A 21,115-nucleotide genomic window follows, 5' to 3' on the forward strand; every position below is an offset into this window, starting at 1 on the left:
CTCTCTCTCTCTCTCTCTCTCTCTCTCTCTCTCTCTCTCTCTCTCTCTCTCTCTCTCTCTCTCTCTCTCTCTCTCTCTCTCTCTCTCTCTCTCTCTCTCTCTCTCTCTCTCTCTCTCTCTCTCTCTCTCTCTCTCTCTCTCTCTCTCTCTCTCTCTCTCTCTCTCTCTCTCTCTCTCTCTCTCTCTCTCTCTCTCTCTCTCTCTCTCTCTCTCTCTCTCTCTCTCTCTCTCTCTCTCTCTCTCTCTCTCTCTCTCTCTCTCTCTCTCTCTCTCTCTCTCTCTCTCTCTCTCTCTCTCTCTCTCTCTCTCTCTCTCTCTCTCTCTCTCTCTCTCTCTCTCTCTCTCTCTCTCTCTCTCTCTCTCTCTCTCTCTCTCTCTCTCTCTCTCTCTCTCTCTCTCTCTCTCTCTCTCTCTCTCTCTCTCTCTCTCTCTCTCTCTCTCTCTCTCTCTCTCTCTCTCTCTCTCTCTCTCTCTCTCTCTCTCTCTCTCTCTCTAGCTCTCTCTCTCTCTCTCTCTCTCTCTCTCTCTCTCTCTCTCTCTCTCTCTCTCTCTCAAATTCAAATTCAAATTCAAGCTGCTTTATTGGCATGAAAAACATTGTGTCAATATTGCCAAAGCAACAATGTATACAATATACATTGTAATACAATTAAAACAATGACAAATAATAATATAGAATGGCAGTAAATAATAATACAAAATTAAATATAAAAATAGTAACAATAAAATGGTAACAGTCAATAGTCGAATGTTATGTATGGTGTAATGCACCACTACCACCACCACCATCATTAAACTGCTATCATTACCATTACCACCCATACCATTACTATTTGGAATGATAAACAACAATAATAATACTAATAACAATAACAGTAAAAACAATAACAGTCATAATAAGTAAGTTACTGCTTACTATGCAGATGTTATTATTCAGTGTCCCTCAGGCTATGGCAGGCAAATACATATTTGGCTGCAAGAGGAGCCATTGCTCCTTCGCCCATGAGTATTTTTAGTTTTTCCTCTGGGTTTAATAAGTTAAAATTTGGAATAAATGTAGTCATTTCTGTGAATAATGAATCTCTTGGTGAGGAATATTTATCACAGTAAAGGAGAAAGTGCATCTCTGTTTCTACCTCCCCTGTCGTGCAGTGACCACATACACGCTCCTCTTTGGGTAGCCATGTCTTTTTATGTCTGCCGGTTTCTATTGCCAATCGGTGGTCACTCAGCCTGTACTTGGTAAGGATCTGTCTCTGCTTCGAATCTCTGACAGAGTAGAGATATTCAGCCAATTCATATTCTCTGTTTAGGGTCAGATAGCAATTTAGTCGGCTTTGGGATTTTGTTTCGTTTTTCCAATGTTGTAAATATGAGTCCTTTGATTGGTTCATGATTTTGTTTATTGGAATTCTTTCTTTTGAAGCAGTGCCGGTGTCAGCTTGGTTGGTTAGGTCCAACACCAGCTGACTGAGAGGGCTCGTTTCTGGGCTCAGCTCTTGGGTTTGAAGTGCTTTAAATTGCAGACTCGAATTTGGACTTGAATTTAGATGTAGCCAAAATTTTAATGATCTTTTCTGTATTTTCATTATTACTGGAAAGCGGCCCAATTCTGCCCTACATGCATTAGTTGGTGTATTTCCCTGGACTTGTAGGATTTTCCGACAGAATTCTGCATGTAGGGTTTCAATTGGATGTTTGTCCCACATTTTAAAGTCCAGTTTATTGAGTGGCCCCCAAACCTCACTTCCGTAAAGAGCTATTGGTAGGATTACACTGTCAAATATTTTGGTCCAAATTCTAATTGGGATGTTGATTTTGAATAATTTCATTTTTATTGCATACAATGCTCTGCGGGCTTTTTCTTTGAGTGCATTCACTGCCATATTAAAGTTTCCCGATGCAGATATGGTCAGACCAAGGTAGGTGTAATTTTTTGTGTGTTCAATTATGTTGTTGTTCAGGGTGAATTTATATTTGTGTTTCTGACATCTGTTTTGTTTTTGGAAAATCATGATTTTAGTTTTTGGGAAATTTACTGCCAGGGCCCAATTATGGCAATATTGCTCTAGAATATTAATGTTCTGTTGAAGACCTTCTTTGGTTGGTGATAGAAGTACCAAGTCATCAGCATATAGCAGGTATTTCACCTCTGTGTCAAATAGTGTGAGTCCTGGGGCTGGAGAATGGTCCAACATGTCTGCTAATTCATTGATATAAATGTTGAAAAGATTTGGACTCAAACTACAGCCTTGTCTCACACCTCGACATTGTGAAAAGAATTCTGTTCTTTGGTTTTTGATTTTTATTGCACACTTGTTTTCTGTGTACATACATTTTATTAAGTCATACACCTTACCACCAAGCCCACTTTGTAGAATTTTGTAGAATAGCCCTTCGTGCCAAATAGAATCAAATGCTTTTTTAAAGTCAATAAAGCAAGCAAAGATTTTGCCCTCTTTTTTTTGGTGGACGTGTTTATTAATTAGTGTGTGTAAGGTGTATATATGGTCAGTAGTGCGATGGTTAGGGAGAAAGCCAATTTGACATTTAGTTATTACATTTTTTTCTTGAAGAAAGGTTTGGATTCTTGAATTCAAAATGCTACAGAAAACCTTTCCCAAGTTACTGTTTACACAAATTCCCCTGTAATTATTGGGGTCTGATTTGTCTCCACTTTTGTGGATAGGGGAGATGAGCCCCTGGTTCCAGACATCAGGGAAGCAGCCAGAAGTTAAAACCATGTTGAACAATTTAAGCACAGCATTTTGCAACTCAGGTGTGCTGTTTTTCAGCATTTCATTTCTGATGTTGTCTAGACCACAAGCCTTCTTTGATTTAATAGATTTGAGCTTTTCATTTAGTTCTTGTTGGGTTATTGGGTAATCTAATGGATTTTGGTTATTTTTAATGACTGATTCAAGGATTTTCAAATTTTCTTTAATTTCTAATTGGTTCTGTTTTAAGTCTTTTTGTGGGATGTTTTTGTATAGATTATCAAAATAAGTTTTCCAAATTCCTACATCTTGTATGGCTAATTCTTGTGGCTTTGTTGTGCTTAAATTGTTCCACATGTCCCAGAACTGATTTTGGTCAATTGCGTTTTCAATTTCATCAAGTGTCTTGTTGGTATAATTCAGTTTCTTGCGTTTCAGTGTATGTTTATACTGTTTCAGAGTTTCAAAGTATTCATATCGTAGCTCTGGGTTGTTTTGCTGCTTATGTTTTTTGTTTGACATTTGTCTTAGGTGTTTTCTAATTGTTTTACATTCATTATCAAACCATTTGTCAGAAACATTTTGTTTTTTGTTTCTGATGTTGCATTTCTTTGGTTTTCTCAAATTTGCTTTCGATGCTGCTTTTTGGAATATGCAGTTGATGTTTAGAGTAGCCGAATTGACACCATCTTTATTGTTTTGGTATTGTGAGTTATTGAAAAACTGTATAGAGTTCATCATTTCATTTGAGTTTAATGTTTCAATGAATCTCTCTGCACTGTTTGGAGCCCATCTGTACGATTGGTTTATGTTGTAGAGTTTATTGGGCAGTTTTTTTGAATGAATATTGCCGGTTAATTTCTTCAAAAACGCGTTGATCTGACTGTGATCTGACAATGGTGTCTGTGGTCTGACAGTGAATGCACTAATGGAGGAGGGGTCAATGTCCGTGATGGCATAATCGACTACACTTGTCCCAAGAGCTGAGCAGTAAGTAAACTGACCTAAAGAGTCCCCTCTGATTCTACCATTAAGCATGTACAGGCCTAAGGCTCGACAGAGATGCACTAACTCCTTCCCATTTTTGTTCAGTATTTGGTCAGGACTGTTTCTATTATTTATAATAGGGCTGCTGTACAAGGAGGGGTGACCAAATATGTGGTGGTTACCTCCCGCATCAGTGTAGTCAGGCTCAGAACCTGTTCTTGCATTGAAATCTCCACAAAGAAGCACTTTACCCTCTGCCTGAAATGTAATGATTTCTGTATGGAGATTGTCAACAAACTGATCATCATAATATGGTGAATCTGAAGGAGGAGCATAAGCTGCACATATGTACACATCATTGTCACAATAGATTGTACCTTTGTTAAGTTTTAGCCAAATGTGACTGGTACCTTTTTTCATTTCATTCAGTGCCAAGTCCTGCTTATGCCAAATGATGATTCCACCTGAGTCTCGGCCCCGTTTAACATTTTTATGTTTGATTGATGGTAGTAAACTTTCTCTATAGCCTGAGGGACACTGAGTATCTATGTCTCCACGACACCATGTTTCCAGTAGGATTATGATGTCCTGTCCTTTGATGTTTTTAATAAATTCTGGATTTGTTGTTTTATAACCAAAATGTGAAGAGTAAAGTCCCTGGATATTACAAGAGCTGATAGTTAATGATCTCATTTATAATAAGTGATATTCACTGGTTTGAGTAAAGTACATTGAAAACAATACAAAATAATATATATATATATATATATATATATACATATACACATACATACATATATATATATACATATACACACACACATACACACACACACACACACACACACACACACACACACACACACACACACACACACACACACACACACACACACACACACACACACACACACACACACACACACACACATACATACATACATACATACATACACACACCATTATATATAAATATTATTATTATACCGGTGCCAATAAAATTAAGAATAGTTGTAAACAAATTAATAAGAATGGAATAAGACTGCACAAAAAATAAGTACAATGCAATCTGCAACCCTGTGTGTGTGTGTGCCCGTGAATTAAAGGGTCTGTCTAGCTCAGTAGTCTGCATATTAGTTGCAGTAATTGGCACACCTCTCCTATCTCTGATTGTTCTAGGTGTCTTTTGCCAGAGGTTACCTCAGCATATGTAGGCTGATGATCTGAATGATACATGGTGTGGACTGCATCATGTGGTGTACTTCTCTGAAGGACAGTGTTCTGTCCGACCCTGGAGTAGTGGTCAGAGCTGTGTTGTGATGGGCCAGGTCCAGTAGAGATGTGTTGTGACGGGCCAGGTCCAGTAGAGCTGTGTTGTGATGGGCCAGGTCTAGTAGAGATGTGTTGTGATGGGCCTGGTCTAGTAGAGCTGTGTTGTGATGGGCCTGGTCCAGTAGAGCTGTGTTCTGATGGGCCTGGTCTAGTAGAGCTGTGTTGTGATGGGCCTGGTCCAGTAGAGCTATGTTGTGATGGGCCTGGTCTAGTAGAGCTGTGTTGTGAAGGCCCTGGTCTAGTAGAGCTGTGTTGTGATGGGCCGGGTCTAGTCGTGCTGTCCTGAGGCGGGTCTGGTCTCGTAAATCTGTGTTGTGTTGGGCCTGGTCTAGTAGAGCTGTGTTGTGATGGGCCTGGTCTAGTAGAGCTGTGTTGTGTTGGGCCTGGTCTAGTCGTGTTGTCCTGATGCGGGTCTGGTCTCGTAAATCTGTGTTGTGATGGGCCTGGTCTAGTAGAGCTGTGTTGTGAAGGCCCTGGTCTCGTAAATCTGTGTTGTGTTGGGCCTGGTCTAGTAGAGCTGTGCTGTAATAAGCCGTGTCTGGCTCTTTTCTCCTGGGGATGGTGGAGGTACTGTTGTTTCAGAAGGTGGGGCGGGGGACCTCTGTTGCTGGGGTGATGGGTGTGTGGGTCCCTGCCAAGTGTTGCATCTTTTAGGTCCTTGGCAAAGGTTCTGATACTGTCCTGATCAAGATGTACATTATCGTATAAGTGTTGACATGTCAGAGTGGGGTGGTGAGCCGTTCTGACGTTGAGTAGTGAGGCACAGTCCACAGTGATCTGTTGATTTATTTTGTCGATCAACTGTCCTGGGAAGTCTTTTCTTGGTAGGAGGGTGGACACAACTATATTGGTTGTTGGGAACACAGCCTGTGCCCGTTCTGCCACTCTTCTCACTGCCCCAGATACATCTTCACCTTTGGCATGAAGGTCGTTTGTGCCAGTGTGGATGATGATGTTGTCGAGGGTGTCAATCCTGGTCTGACTGAGTAGCTGCATTGCACTGTCAGTTGTAGGACACCAGAACTTATACACCTGGTGTCTAGGGAATCATCTTTCCTGGACTAAGAACTTCCCATTTGAATCAATAAGGATTGCAGTTGTGGGTGACTGTCTGGCTGGAGCAGACTGGGAGACTGGTATTCTGACCTGGGCTGGAGCAGACTGGGAGGCTGGTATTCTGACCTGGGCTGGAGCACACTGTGTTGGAGCAGACTGAGAGGCTGGTTGGCTGACCTGGGCTGGAGCAGACTGAGAGGCTGGTATTCTGACCTGTGCTGGAGCACACTGTGCTGGAGCAGCCTGGGAGACTGGTATTCTGACCTGTGCTGGAGCAGACTGGGAGACTGGTATTCTGACCTGTGCTGGAGCAGACTGGGAGACTGGTATTCTGACCTGTGCTGGAGCAGACTGGGAGACTGGTATTCTGACCTGGGCTGGAGCACACTGGGAGACTGGTATTCTGACCTGGGCTGGAGCACACTGTGTTGGAGCAGACTGAGAGGCTGGTTGGCTGACCTGGGCTGGAGCAGACTGGTAGGCTGGTGCAGTGTCATCAGGCTGTGTGGTGGAGGCCATGCTGGTCTCGGGTTCTGCTTGTGTTGTGCCAAGCTGGTGGACATGTTCTCCAGATGCAGAGGACATAATGACTCGCTGCTGGTTGAGGAGGTCAATGTATCTCTCTCTTTGTTCTAGCTCCTCTCTCGTTGTGCTCAGATGGTCTCTGAGGTCATCAGTTGTCTGACTCAGTTTGTCCATTCTGCTTTCCAGTTTAGCAATAGATGCTCTGCTCTCCTCCTTGAACTGTTTCATCTCTTCTTTAAGTTTCTGGACAGTGTCCTCCTCTTGAAGCTTGTTCTCTCTGAGTTCTATGACCTCTGCTTCGACTAGAGAGAGGGTGTTGTGGAAACGTTGCATAGCAGGTGTTCTTGGTGTTGTAGGCATGTCCTTGGCTCTGTCTGCTGCAGGTGAGGTAGGTAGAGGGACACTGAGGGCTTCTTGCTGGGTCACAGAGACCGTTGGGGCCTGCTTTTCACCGTCATCTCCCTCCTTGACTTTTTCCTCAGTTTTCCTCAGTTTCTGAGATGATTTCAGCTTCTGCTTTTAGGGTAGTAAACCTATTCTCAAAAGCCTGGAGGCTTGAATCATTGCCTTGTATCAATACAGTTCCATTATTATATACATTTACTGTTTGATATGTGTTGCTAGGGTCAGCTTCTTCAAAAATGCTGATCTGACATCCTTGGCTGATGCCTCTCTTTTTTGAGAAAGGGAAATGGTTGCAAATAACCCTTTTCCATATGTGCCCTCGTTTGGTATTAAAAATTAAATTTGCTCTTGTTTTGCAACTGGTAAGATCTGCAAACAGGCATTCATGGTTCTGTCCCATCAACAAACCTTTGAAACTTTTCTTAGCTTTCTCTGTTTTGATGTCTGGTGGGTAAACAATTTCCATAGCAACGCTGGTGATGTTGGCTACAATGTGGCAATAGAAGTGTTGTTTCTTGTATTATTGTCTTTTATGTCTTTAGAGGACTGCTTCACCTTGATGTCCCCTTTCCCTTTTCTTCTGTCCTTATTTTGTCCCACTTTGTCCCTTCTTCTCTTCTGTCAACTAGACACTCCTTGTTAGCTAGCTAGCTTCTTTTAGGAGAGTCCCTAGCAACTGCCTAGCAACAGGTAAACAACTTAGCTAGCTAAGAAAACGGTATAATTTTATGAAAAATTGTTACTTTTTCAAAATCCTTTCTTCTTTGTTTGCTGCTTGTTTGGTCCCCTATTCAGTCTAGCAGTTTTCTTTTGCATTTTTTCGATGTACTTTACTCTAAAAACCATATAAATTTCAATATTTTTTTCAATATTTTTAGGAGCTCATCTTTTCAGCTGCTGCTGCTTAATTTGGAACTCCGGAACCATCTCTGTCGTGCAGTGACCACATACACGCTCCTCTTTGGGTAGCCATGTCTTTTTATGTCTGCCGGTTTCTATTGCCAATCGGTGGTCACTCAGCCTGTACTTGGTCTCTCTCTCTCTCTCTCTCTCTCTCTCTCTCTCTCTCTCTCTCTCTCTCTCTCTGACTCTTTCTCTCTCTCTCTCTCTCTCTCTCTCTCTCTCTCTCTCTCTCTCTCGCTCTCACACTCTCTTTTTATCTCTCTTTCTTTCTCTCTCTCTCTCGCTCTCTGACTCTCTCTCTGACTCTCTCGCTCTCTCTGTCTCTCTCTCTCTCTTCTCTCTCTCTCTCTCTCTCTCTCAGAATGAAATCTGTGTTTACGTACACATTCTGTACATCATCAACTTGACAATATACCAGTTAATATATTCATATGTTTTTATTAAATCGTTATAATCTGTCCTTTTTGTAGTTTGGGGTGTCGCCTAAGATTTCTCTGTATTTTTAAGTGTGCTGCTGTATATGCCGTAGATAAAATGCATAGTTATTGCTCTCCTAGATTTTGACGGTAGTCTGTGTTTGTCTTGTCTTACAGAGATCTGGGGGAGGTCTGGCCCTCCCTCTGTGTGCCTTCCAGGGTACCGTCTCCCTGCTCTCCCCCACAGGGAAGACCCTCTCCCTCTCCACCTATGAGGTCAGCAGCGACGGCCTCACTATCTCCCCCCACGCCGCCAAGAAGGTGGAGGTCTACCGCTCCAAGTCTGTAGGCCACGAGCCCAGTGCAGACGACCCCAACACCGGGGGCCCGGCCGGGGGAGTGGGGATGGAGGTGGAGGTGGGAGAGGTGGCAATGGGGGACACAAACGTGAAGATCCACCTGGAGGTGTTGGAGATCTGTGACAACGAGGAGGCCATGGACAGCGTGTCCATCATCTCTAACATCAGCCAGTCGTCCACCCACGCCCGCTCCCCGTCGCTGCGCTATTCTCGGAAGGAGAACCGCTTTGTGTCCTGTGACCTGGGGGAGACAGCCTCATACTCACTGCTTATCCCCAATAGTGGCAACCCCGAGGCGGACAACATCAACATCAACATCCCTGACACGGTGGAGGCCCACCGGCAGAACAGCCGCAGACAGAAACAGGAGACAGGAGGCTACCGCGAGGAGATACAGCTGCTCAACGAAGCCTACAGGAAGCAGGAAGAGGACAGAGAAGACTGATACACACACATGAAGCAGGAAGTGGACATAGAAGACTGATAACCACACAAAGAAAGCATGAAGAGGACAGAGAAGACTGATACACACACACAGGAAGCATGAAGAGGACAGAGAAGACTGATACATCACAGGAAGCAGGAAGAGGACAGAGAAGACTGATACACACACAAAGGAAGCAGGAAGAGGACAGAGAAGACTGATACACACACAAAGGAAGCAGGAAGAGGACAGAGAAGCCTGATACACACACACACACACACACACACACACACAAATCAAATACATTTTAATTTGTCACATGCTTCATAAATAACAGGTGTAGACTAGCAGTGAAATGCTTACTTAAGGGCCATTCTCATAAAAAAAGTGAAATACACAGGAAGACAACAAGGGGACAGAGAATACTGATGCACACACACAGGAAAACAACGAGGGGACAGAGAATACTGATGCACACACACAGGAAAACAACGAGGGGACAGAGAATACTGATGGACACACACAGGAAGACAACGAGGGGACAGAGAATACTGATGCACACACACAGGAAGACAACGATGGGACAGAGAATACTGATGCACACACACAGGAAGACAATCAGGGGACAGAGAATACTGATGCACACACACAGGAAGACAACGAGGGGACAGAGAATACTGATGCACACACACAGGAAGACAACGAGGGGACAGAGAATACTGATGCACACACACAGGAAGACAACGAGGGGACAGAGAATACTGATGCACACACACAGGAAGACAACGAGGGGACAGAGAATACTGATACACACACACAGGAAGACAACGATGAGACAGAGAATACTGATGCACACACACAGGAAGACAACGAGGGGACAGAGAATACTGATGCACACACACAGGAAGACAACGATGAGACAGAGAATACTGATGCACACACACAGGAAGACAACGAGGGGACAGAGAATACTGATGCACACACACAGGAAGACAATCAGGGGACAGAGAATACTGATACACACACACAGGAAGACAACGATGAGACAGAGAATACTGATGCACACACACAGGAAGATAACGAGGGGACAGAGAATACTGATGCACACACACAGGAAGACAACGATGAGACAGAGAATACTGATGCACACACACAGGAAGACAACGATGAGACAGAGAATACTGATGCACACACACAGGAAGACAACGATGAGACAGAGAATACTGATGCACACACACAGGAAGACAATCAGGGGACAGAGAATACTGATACACACACACAGGAAGACAACGATGAGACAGAGAATACTGATGCACACACACAGGAAGACAACGAGGGGACAGAGAATACTGATGCACACACACAGGAAGACAACGATGAGACAGAGAATACTGATGCACACACACAGGAAGACAACGAGGGGACAGAGAATACTGATGCACACACACAGGAAGACAACGAGGGGACAGAGAAAACTGATGCACACACACAGGAAGACAACGAGGGGACAGAGAATACTGATGCACACACACAGGAAGCAGACTGGAAAGACATATCCAGAAGGACTGACCTTTTAACTCTATATTTTAAGTGTATATTGTGACAAAACATTAGCTGCCGCTGCCTAAGACTTCTGGGACACATATCCTGTGTCCATTCTGTGCTTTAAACGTCCATTATGTGTATATGTGATGAGGTGAGGTTAAGAGAAGTTGGTGCAGGATTAAGTGATGAGGTGAGGTGGTGCAGGACTAAGTGATGAGGTGAGGTGGTGCAGGACTAAGGGATGAGGTGAGGTGGTGCAGGACTGAGTGAGGAGGTGAGGTGGTGCAGGACTAAGTGATGAGGTGAGGTGGTGCAGGACTGAGTGAGGAGGTGAGGTGGAGAGAAGGTGGTGCAGGACTAAGTGATGAGGTGAGGTGGTGCAGGACTAAGTGAGGAGGTGAGGTGGTGCAGGACTAAGTGAGGAGGTGAGGTGGTGCAGGACTAAGGGATGAGGTGAGGTGGTGCAGGACTGAGTGAGGAGGTGAGGTGGTGCAGGACTGAGTGAGGAGGTGAGGTGGAGAGAAGGTGGTGCTGGACTAAGTGATGAGGTGAGGTGGTGCAGGACTAAGGGATGAGGTGAGGTGGTGCAGGACTGAGTGAGGAGGTGAGGTGGTGCAGGACTAAGTGATGAGGTGAGGTGGTGCAGGACTAAGGGATGAGGTGAGGTGGTGCAGGACTAAGGGATGAGGTGAGGTGGTGCTGGACTAAGTGATGAGGTGAGGTGGAGAGAAGGTGGTGCAGGACTAAAGGATAGCAGCGCAATGAAAGAGAAGACAGAAAGGGAGAGCAGAGAGAAAGGCTGGAGAGAATATTACCCATTTTAGTATTCATGCTGGGGTCTCCACCATCAGGAAATAGAGAGAGAGAGAGAGAGAGAGAGAGAGAGAGAGAGAGAGAGAGAGAGGGAGAGAGAGAGAGAGAGAGAGAGAGAGAGAGAGAGAGAGAGAGAGAGAGAGAGAGAGAGAGAATGGGGAGGGTTTCACTCTTCACGGTCTCTACATGGACCTGTTATTACAATCAACGTCACCAATGAGGCTACAGGGAGATCACCAGCTCCTCTGAGTTATCCCACTGTGTGTCTGTGTGCATGCTCTGTCTGTGTTTAACTGTATCAATATGTGTGTGTGTGTGTGTGTGTGTGTGTGTGTGTGTGTGTGTGTGTGTGTGTGTGTGTGTGTGTGTGTGTGTGTGTGTGTGTGTGTGTGTGTGTGTGTGTGTGTGTGTGTGTGTTAAATAGTGTGCCTTTATTCTTAAATAATCTGCTGAGAACCCGGACTCTGAGGAATCGATCAGTTACCTTGCTGCTGAGACTGGAGTGGAGGCTGCTGAGGAGATGCCGGCTCATAATAATGGCTGGAACTGAGCAAATGGAATGAAATGAATGGCATTTAACGTATTTGATACCATTGATACCGTTCCATTATTACGCTCCAGCCATTACCACAAGCCTGTCCTCCCTAATTACGGTGCCACCAACCTCCTGTGGCTGAGAGCCTGGAGGACCCAACCTTCTGTGGCTGAGAGCCTGGAGAAACCAACCTTGTGTGGCTGAGAGCCTGGAGGACCCAACCTCCTGTGGCTGAGAGCCTGGAGAAACCAAGCTCCCGAGGCTGAGAGCCTGGAGGACCCAATGGAGGAGGACCCATAGGAGGAGTAGATCAGTTAATAGATCAGTCTGCGTTCCAATTCGTCCCAAAGGTGTTCGATGGGGTTGAGGTCAGGGCTCTGTGCAGGCCAGTCAAGTTCTTCAACACCGATCTCGACAAACCATTTCTGTATAGACTTCGATTTGTGTACGGGGGCATTGTCATGCTGAAACAGGAAAGGGCCTTCCCCAAACTCTTGCCACAAAGTTGGAAGCAATGAATCGTCTAGAATGTCATTGTATGCTGTAGCTTAAAGATTTCCCTTCACTAGAACTAAAACAGCCCCTGACCATTATTCCTCCTCCACCAAACTTTACGGTTGGCACTGTGCATTCAGGCAGGTAGCATTTTCCTGGCATCCGCCAAACCCAGATGGTGAAACGTGATTCATCACTCCAAAGAACACGTTTCCACTGCTCCAGAGTCCAATGACGACGAGCTCTACACCACTCCAGCCAACATTTGGCATTGCGCATGGTGATCTTAGGCTTGTGTGTGGCTGCTTGGCCATGGAAACCCACTTCATGAAGCTCCTGAAGAACAGTTCTTGTGCTGACGTTGATTCCAGAGGCAGTTTGGAACTCGGTAGTGGGTGTTGCAACTGAAGACAGACAATTTCTACGCGCTTCAGCACCCGGTGGTCCCATTCTATGAGCTTGTGTGGCCTACCACTTCGCGGCTGAGCTTTTGAAGGTCACTGAGCTCTTCAGTAAGGCCAATCTGCTGCCAATGTTTGTCTATGGAAATTGCATGGCTGTGTGCTCAATTGTATACACCTGTCAGCAACAGTTTTGAAGGGGTGTACACATACTTTTGTATACAGTACCAGTCAAAAGTTTAGACATCTACTCATTCAAGGGTTTTTCTTTATTTTACTATTTTCTACATTGTAGAATAATAGTGAAGACATCAAAACTATGAAACAACACATATGGAATCACGTAGTAACTAAAAAAGTGTTAAACAAATCAAAATATTTGTTATATTTGAGATTCTTCAAAGTAGCATTAATGACAGCTTTGCACACTCTTGGCATTCTCTCAACCAGCTTCACCTGGAATACTTTTCCAACAGTCTTGAAGGAGTTCCCACATATGCTGAGCACTTGTTGGCTGCTTTTCCTTCACTCTGCGGTCCAACTCATCCCAAACCATCTCAATTGGGTTGAGGTCGGGTGATTGTGGAGGCCAGGTCATTTGATGCAGCACTCCATCACTCTCCTTCTTGGTCCAATAGCCCTTACATAGCCTGGAGGTGTGTTGGGTCATTATCCTGTTGAAAAACAAATGATAGTCCCACTAAGCGCAAACCAGATGGGATGGCGTATCACTGCATAATGCTGTGGTAACCATGCTGGTTAATTGTGCCTTGAATTCTAAATAAATCACAGACAATGTCACCAGCAAAGCACCCACACCATCACACCATCTCCCTTCTTCACAGTGGGAACCATACATGCAGAGGTAATCCGTTCACCTACTCTGCGTCTCACAAAGACACGGCGGTTGGAACCAAAAATCTCAAATTTGAACTCATCAGACCAAAAAACAGATTGACACAGGTCTAATGTCCATTGCTCGTGTTTCTTGGCCCAAGCAAGTCTCTTTTTCTTATTGGTGTCCTTTACTAGTGGTTTCTTTGCAGGCCTGATTCACACAGTCTCCTCTGAACAGTTGATGTTGAGATGTCTGTTACTTGAACTCTGTGAAGCATTTATTTGGGCTGCAATATGAGGCTGGTAACTCTAATGAACTTATCCTCTGCAGCAGAGGTAACTCTGGGTCTTCCTTTCCTGTGGTGGTCCTCATGAGCCAGTTTCATCATAGCGCTTGATGGTTTTTGCGACTGTACTTGAAGAAACTGTCAAAGTTCTTCCATTTTTCCGTATTGACTGACCTTCATGTCTTAAAGTAGTGATGGACTGTCGTTTCTCTTTGCTTATTTGAGCTGTTCTTGCCATAATATGGGCTATCTTCTGTATACCACCCCTACCTTGTCACTACACAACTGATTGGCTCAAACGCATTAAGAAGGAAAGAAATTTCACTAATTAATTTTTTATAATCCACACCTGTTAATTGAAATGCATTCCAGGTGACTACCTCATGAAGCTGGTTGAGAGAATGCCAAGAGTGTGCAAAGCTGTCATCGAGGCAAAGGGTGGCTACTTTGAAGAATCTCAAATCTCAAATATATTTTGATTTGTTTAACACTGTTTTGGTTACTACACGATTCCATATGTGTTATTTCATAGTTTTGATGTCTTCACTATTATTCTACAATGTAGAAAATAGTTTAAAAACAGAAAACCCCTGGAATGAGTAGGTGTGTCAAAACGTTTGACTTGTACTGTATATATTGTATGAAATGGGTTGAACAGATTGTAAACATGATTAAAGTGGCCAGTGTTGCATGTCTATGTACATAGGGCAGCAGCCTCTAAGGTGCAGGGTTGAGGAACCGGGTGGTAGACGGCTAGTGATGGCTATTTAACAGTCTGATGGCCTTGAGATAGAAGTAACTTTTCAGTCTGTATGTCCCAGCTTTGATGCACCTGTACTGACCTCGCCTTCTGGGTGGTAGCGGGGTGAACAGGCCGTGGCTCGGGTGGTTCGGGTGGCTAAGGTCCTTGATGACCTTCTTGCCCTTCCTGTGACACCGGGTGCTGTAGATGTCCCGGAGGGCTCTCGTTGGTCCATCTGTAAAAGTTTGTGAGCGTCTTAGGGGCCAAGACACATTTCTTCAACCTCCTGAGGTTTAAAAGGTGCCGTTGCGCCTTCTTCACTATACTGTCTGTGTTTGGGGACCATTTCAGACACTCATATGAGCCGCCTCCAGGTTTTATTTCATGTTCCATAAAGGATGTGTTTTGTTGTGTGTCGTCTGTGTTGTGTTGTGTTGTGTCTCTCAGCAGAGAAAAGCTTTGTCACGTGTCACATAATGTTTCATCCTTCTTATGAATGTGCTCATGAAATATTTATACTGGAAAATTGCCTCAAATAACACTGTAAAATGCAAAAACAAGTTAGAGAAAAGTTGCTAACAGACGAATCATATGGCTTGACTTATGAATCATAATGCTTATGAATCATATGGCTTGACTTATGAATCATAATGCTTATGAATCATATGGCTTGACTTATGAATCATAATGCTTATGAATCATATGGTTTGACTTATGAATCATAATGCTTATGAATCATATGGCTTGACTTATGAATCATATGGCTTGACTTATGAATCATATGGCTTGACTTATGAATCATATGGCTTGACTTATGAATCATATGGCTTATGAATCCTATGGCTTGACTTATGAATCCTATGGCTTATGAATCATATGGCTTGGCTTATGAATCCTATGGCTTATGAATCATAACCAATGGGTCCCAGTAGATGAGTTGACTTTTGACCTTGTAATGAATAGAGACCATTTCAGTGTTTTGACAAGAGTTTTAGCAGAGTTTTAACCCTTTCAATGCAGCAGCATCACATCTCCTCAGCCAAGCAGAATGGAAATAAACTCACCACTTGCTCATTTATTCATTCATGTGAGTATATGGTATTGAAGTTTGCTTTCCATACGGTACACATTTTTAGATGAGTGTTTTTCTTCTTCTTTGTAAATCATTGAGGAAGGATGCACGGCTCACCACTGAGAAGGCTGGGAGGAATGTTTGTTTACCTGTATGAATTACTTATCTATGCTAATTGGATGACTGACAATCAGTCAAAACAAATTCACTGATAGATTTGAATCCACTATAACATAACCAACAGACTAGTTATCACACTATCGAACACACTTCAGTAGGTATTACTAACTACTGTAACTAACTGACTAGCTGATACAGTATATAGTCTTTGTGTCTCTGTGATGTGTGTGGTAACTAGTGCAGTTATTCCCAACAGTCCTCAGTGGAAATGTTATGTCTCTGTGATGTGTGTGGTAACTAGTGCAGTTATTCCCAACAGTCCTCAGTGGAAATGTTATTGTCCTCCTCCTCTTTCCTCTATTTAATGTGATTTCAGCTGCTCTGTTTTTGAGTGACCCCCCCCCCGGTCTCTCTCCCACGTACCGGTCACGCTGCTGTCATGAGGCTGACACGTCCTCTGTGTTCTTGTTGCAGCTTTAACCTCCCCGCTATTAGCTTTTTGAACATGACCTCTGTGGCCAGGGTAGACACTGAGGGGTACAGGAAGTGTGTCCTGGGGTAAGGAATGCTTTGTTAGGGGAAGAGGAGCGTTGCTGTCATTGTTTTATGTCCGAGGAGTCTTCGCTCTTGACACGGTAAATGTCACATTCATAATCTGTCTTGAAACCCTTTCATCTCATCCTCCTACTAACAAAATATAATGACAATCTTGTACCTTGAAGAATAAAAGCTGTTTAGGTGTAGTGCAACACAATGTAAAGTGTTATTACCACTAAATCGTCATCACTTCTGGGTTAAATAATTCAGTATGGGGGTCAAAGGTTGTTGGTTGCCAGGTACCAGCGGGAGGTACTCCTTTACCATCCTCAAGGAAACACAGATGGGGGAGGGATATTCAATTATTCAATCCATACTAAAGCAACCCTCCCCCTCTAGCTAACTCTATTTCTCTGTCCTCACTCTCTCCTTCTCTTTCTCTGTCCTCACTCTCTCCCCCTCCTTCTCTTTCTCTGTCCTCACTCTCTCCCCCTTCTTCTCTCTCTGTCCTCACTCTCTCCCCCTCGTTCTCGTTCTCTGTCTTCACTCTCTCCTTCTCTTTCTCTGTCCTCACTCTCTCCCCCTCCTTCTCTTTCTCTGTCCTCACTCTCTCCCCCTCGTTCTCTTTCTCTGTCTTCACTCTCTCCCCCTCCTTCTCTTTCTCTGTCTTCACTCTCTCCCCCTTCTTCTCTCTCTGTCTTCACTCTCTCCCCCTCCTTCTCTTTCTCTGTCCTCACTCTCTCCCCTCCTTCTCTTTCTCTGTACTCACTCTCTCCCCCTCCTTCTCTCCCCCCCCCCCTCTCATTCCCTGTCTCGCAGGTTTCAAATAATGACAAAGTTGAGACAAAAGGCAATAGCAGAAGGAGATACGTCCGGATTTCCCCCCTAATTTCAACGCCAGAGGAAACCTCTGATTCAAACCCAGACTTATAGTGAATCTTTCATATCTTCTCCCATGAAATTTCTCACAGACGGAATACATTTCAGTCAGAACTGGTAACTGGCAGATCTTTAAAGGTAGAATAGGAAGTGAAATATCCTCATGAGACATGGGGACTCACATTAGGTACACACAGAAGGCTGGATCTTGGTAAAAAAAAAAAGTCATAACCCCAAAGATAATTAATCTCCTGTCCTTCATTTAAACTGACGCTGATGTCAATTTTCATTTATTTGATTGAATAGCAGCATCACCCTTGACGTAGTGGATACTCAAGTCATTTCTATTGAGGTTGAGTAGTGGTGTTGGGGTTGATTCATTGGCTGGATGACTGGGTCTAACGCGGCACCGCCATAATGATGGATGAGGTACAGACAGACTGACGGATGGTAAGCATGACAAGAGAGTCACAGACTCCTTCATTATTACTGTGAGAATTACAGCTTCAGAGGTGAGAGAAGCAGACGGTGAGGAAGAACATTTCAAAGGGCTCTTGGTGAAAATATGACCAGTGTTTCATGACAGGGACCTCGGGTTTATGTGGGATCTTCCTTGTTGCCTCACACGTCTCACACGCATGACTCTCTCTCTCTCCCTCAATCTTGCACCCTCTTAAAAGCTCTCCCTTTCTTTCAGTATCACTCTCAAGAGTTACCCACTCTCCCTCTATTTCTTTCTCTCATTATCTCTCCTTCTCTCATTATATCTCCTCTAATTCTCTCCTCTCATTATCTCTCATTCTCTCATTATATCTCTTCTAACTCTCTCTCCTCTAATTCTCTCCTCTCATTATCTCCTTCTCTCATTATCTCTCCTTCTCTCATTATATCTCTTCTAACTCTCTCCTCTAATTCTCTCCTCTCATTATCTCTTTCTCTCATTCTCTCTCATTATATCTCCTCTAATTCTCTCTCCTCTCATTATCTCCTTCTATCATTATCTCTCCTCTCATTATATCTCTTCTAACTCTCTCCTCTCATTATCTCTTTCTCTCATTCTCTCTCATTATATCTCCTCTAATTCTCTCTCCTCTCATTATCTCCTTCTCTCATTATCTCTCCTTCTCTCATTATATCTCTTCTAACTCTCTCCTCTAATTCTCTCCTCTCATTATCTCCTTCTCTCATTCTCTCTCATTATATCTCCTCTAATTCTCTCTCCTCTCATTATCCCCTTCTCTCATTATCTCTCCTTCTCTCATTATATCTCTTCTAACTCTCTCCTCTAATTCTCTCCTCTCATTATCTCCTTCTCTCATTATATCTCTTCTAACTCTCTCCTCTAATTCTCTCCTCTCAGTATCTCCTTATCTCTCCTCTCATTATATATATTCTAACTCTCTCTCCTCTAATTCTCACCTCTCATTATCTCCTTCTCTCACTCTCCTCTCGCCAGACCCACTGGCTCTCATTCTCTCTCCTCTCATTCTCTCTACTCTAATTCTCTCTCCTCTCATTCTCTCTCCTCTCATTCTCTCTACTCTAATTCTCTCTCCTCTCATTCTCTCTCCTCTCATTCTCTCTTCTTCTCTCACTCTCATTCTCTCACTTTCCTTCTCTCCTCTCATTCTCTTTCCTTCTCTCACTCTCTCCTCTCATTCTCTCTCCTCTCATTCTCTCTCCTTCTCTCCTCTCTCCTTCGCTTCCATTTGCCATGCTTTAGGGCACTAATTAGCTCTGCTCTGTAAAAAAATTATAATAACAACTCACTTCCCTATAAATTCAACAGATTTCAACAAAATCCTAAAGGCAATCTGAAAACAGTCCAATTAAAAACTCTGTGTTAGGGGGAGCGCCGGAAGACTGAACACGTAGTGCAGAACATCAGTCTCTTCGGATATGAAGCCCCAGTAATTTCGAACAGCTCTGGATCAATATATACAATACGAGCCAGAAAGGCAACTGCAGCTAAGTGATGTTTGAAAAAAGCCATAAGATAATGTACTGTGTTCTACACACCACTGGCATTGAAACAAGACACTTGTTAAAATAATTTATTTTAGTCTTATCCGTTTATTGTTTTGGTTTGACTTCTATTTGAATTTAATTTGACCCTAATATGTAATTATTTTGGACTTAAATGCCCCCCATAGGATTTGATGATACAATCACAGGTGCCCCCTGGAGTGGTCTGTTAGGGCTGTCGTTCTCCTCTTCCTCGGACGAGGAGAGGAGAGAAGGATCATCAGACCAAAATGCAGCATTTGGGAAATAAGCCATCTTTTATTTCAATACGACGATGGCAACACGAAAAACAAAACACTTTCAAATTTACAAAAACAAGAAAACGACGTCGACGAAACCTGAACATAAACTTACATAACTAAACGTAAACTCACGGACAGGAAACAGACGACATCAAAATAAACGAACAGCCAAACAGTCCCGTATGGTACATACATTCGACGACACAGGAGACAATCACCCACAAACAAACAGTGAGAACACCCTACCTAAATATGACTCTTAATTAGAGGAGAACGCAAAACACCTGCCTCTAATTAAGAGCCATACCAGGCAACCACAACCAACATAGAAACAGATAACATAGACTGCCCACCCAAAACACATGCCCTGACCTAAACACATACAAAAACAACATAAAACAGGTCAGGACCGTTACATGGTCAATGAAGATTCTCAAACACACCATGAACGTTTCAAACAAAAAGGCACTTTTATTGAATATGCCAAGGTTTCCCAAACTCGGTCCTGATCTCCTCATTAAGGATTAGCTTCCATTACAATTGGCACAAAGTCTTAGAGACTCCACTGTGTGTGTGTGTGTGTGTGTGCGTGCGTGCGTGCGTGCGTGCGTGCGTGCGTGCAGTGTTTCCCCTAAATTAGCCGTACCCTCATCCTACTCCTCTGTTCCTCGGGTGATGTGGAGGTTAACCCAGGCCTTGCGTGTCCCCAGGCGCTCTCATTTGTCGACTTCTGTAACTGTAAAACCCTTGGTTTCATGCATGTTAACATCAGAAGCCTCCTCCCTAAGTTTGTTTTACTCACTGCTTTAGCACATTCAGCCAACCCTGATGTCCTTGCCGTGTCTGAATCCTGGCTTAGGAAGGCCACCAAAAATTCTGAGATTTCCATCCCCAACTACAACATTTTCCGTCAAGATAGAACTGCCAAAGGGGGAGGAGTTGCAATCTACTGCAGAGATAGCCTGCAAAGTTATGTCATACTTTCCAGGTCTATGCCCAAACAGTTCGAGCTTCTAATTTTAAAAATGTATCTCTCCAGAAATAAATCTCTCACTGTTGCCGCCTGTTATAGACCCCCCTCAGCTCTCAGCTGTGGACACATTATGTGTAACGGCTGTCGTCTTCCTCCTCGTCTGAGGAGGAGACGTTAGAAGGATTGGAGGACCAATGCGCAGCGTGGTAATTGTTCATCTTATTTAATGAAAGTGAACAACTCAAAATACAAAAACAACAAAGTGAAAACCAAAACAGTTCTATCTGGTGCAGACACACAAAGACTGAAAACAACCACCCACAAAACCCAACAGAAAACAGGCTACCTAAATATGGTTCCCAATCAGGGACAACGATTGACAGCTGCCTCTGATTGAGAACCATATCAGGCCAAACACAGAAAACCAACACAGAAATAGAAAACATAGATTACCCACCCAACTCACGCCCTGACCACACTAAAACAAA

The 21,115-nt window shown here is 43.7% G+C and overlaps 1 protein-coding gene across 1 annotated transcript in view; it reads left to right on the forward strand.

Moving 5' to 3' along the window:
- Positions 1 to 15,853, forward strand: part of LOC139548381 (probable G-protein coupled receptor 149) — a 38,493-nt gene extending 22,640 nt beyond the window's left edge. Inside the window, exon 4 of the mRNA XM_071358031.1 lies at positions 8,519 to 15,853. Within this exon, the coding sequence (XP_071214132.1) occupies positions 8,519 to 9,145 (627 nt within the window). The 3' untranslated portion in view covers positions 9,146 to 15,853. The remainder of the gene's footprint in view (positions 1 to 8,518) is intronic.
- Positions 15,854 to 21,115: the final 5,262 nt, after the last annotated feature.

This window comes from Salvelinus alpinus, chromosome 21 (genome assembly GCF_045679555.1).
Source record: "Salvelinus alpinus chromosome 21, SLU_Salpinus.1, whole genome shotgun sequence".
NCBI lineage: Eukaryota > Metazoa > Chordata > Actinopteri > Salmoniformes > Salmonidae > Salvelinus > Salvelinus alpinus.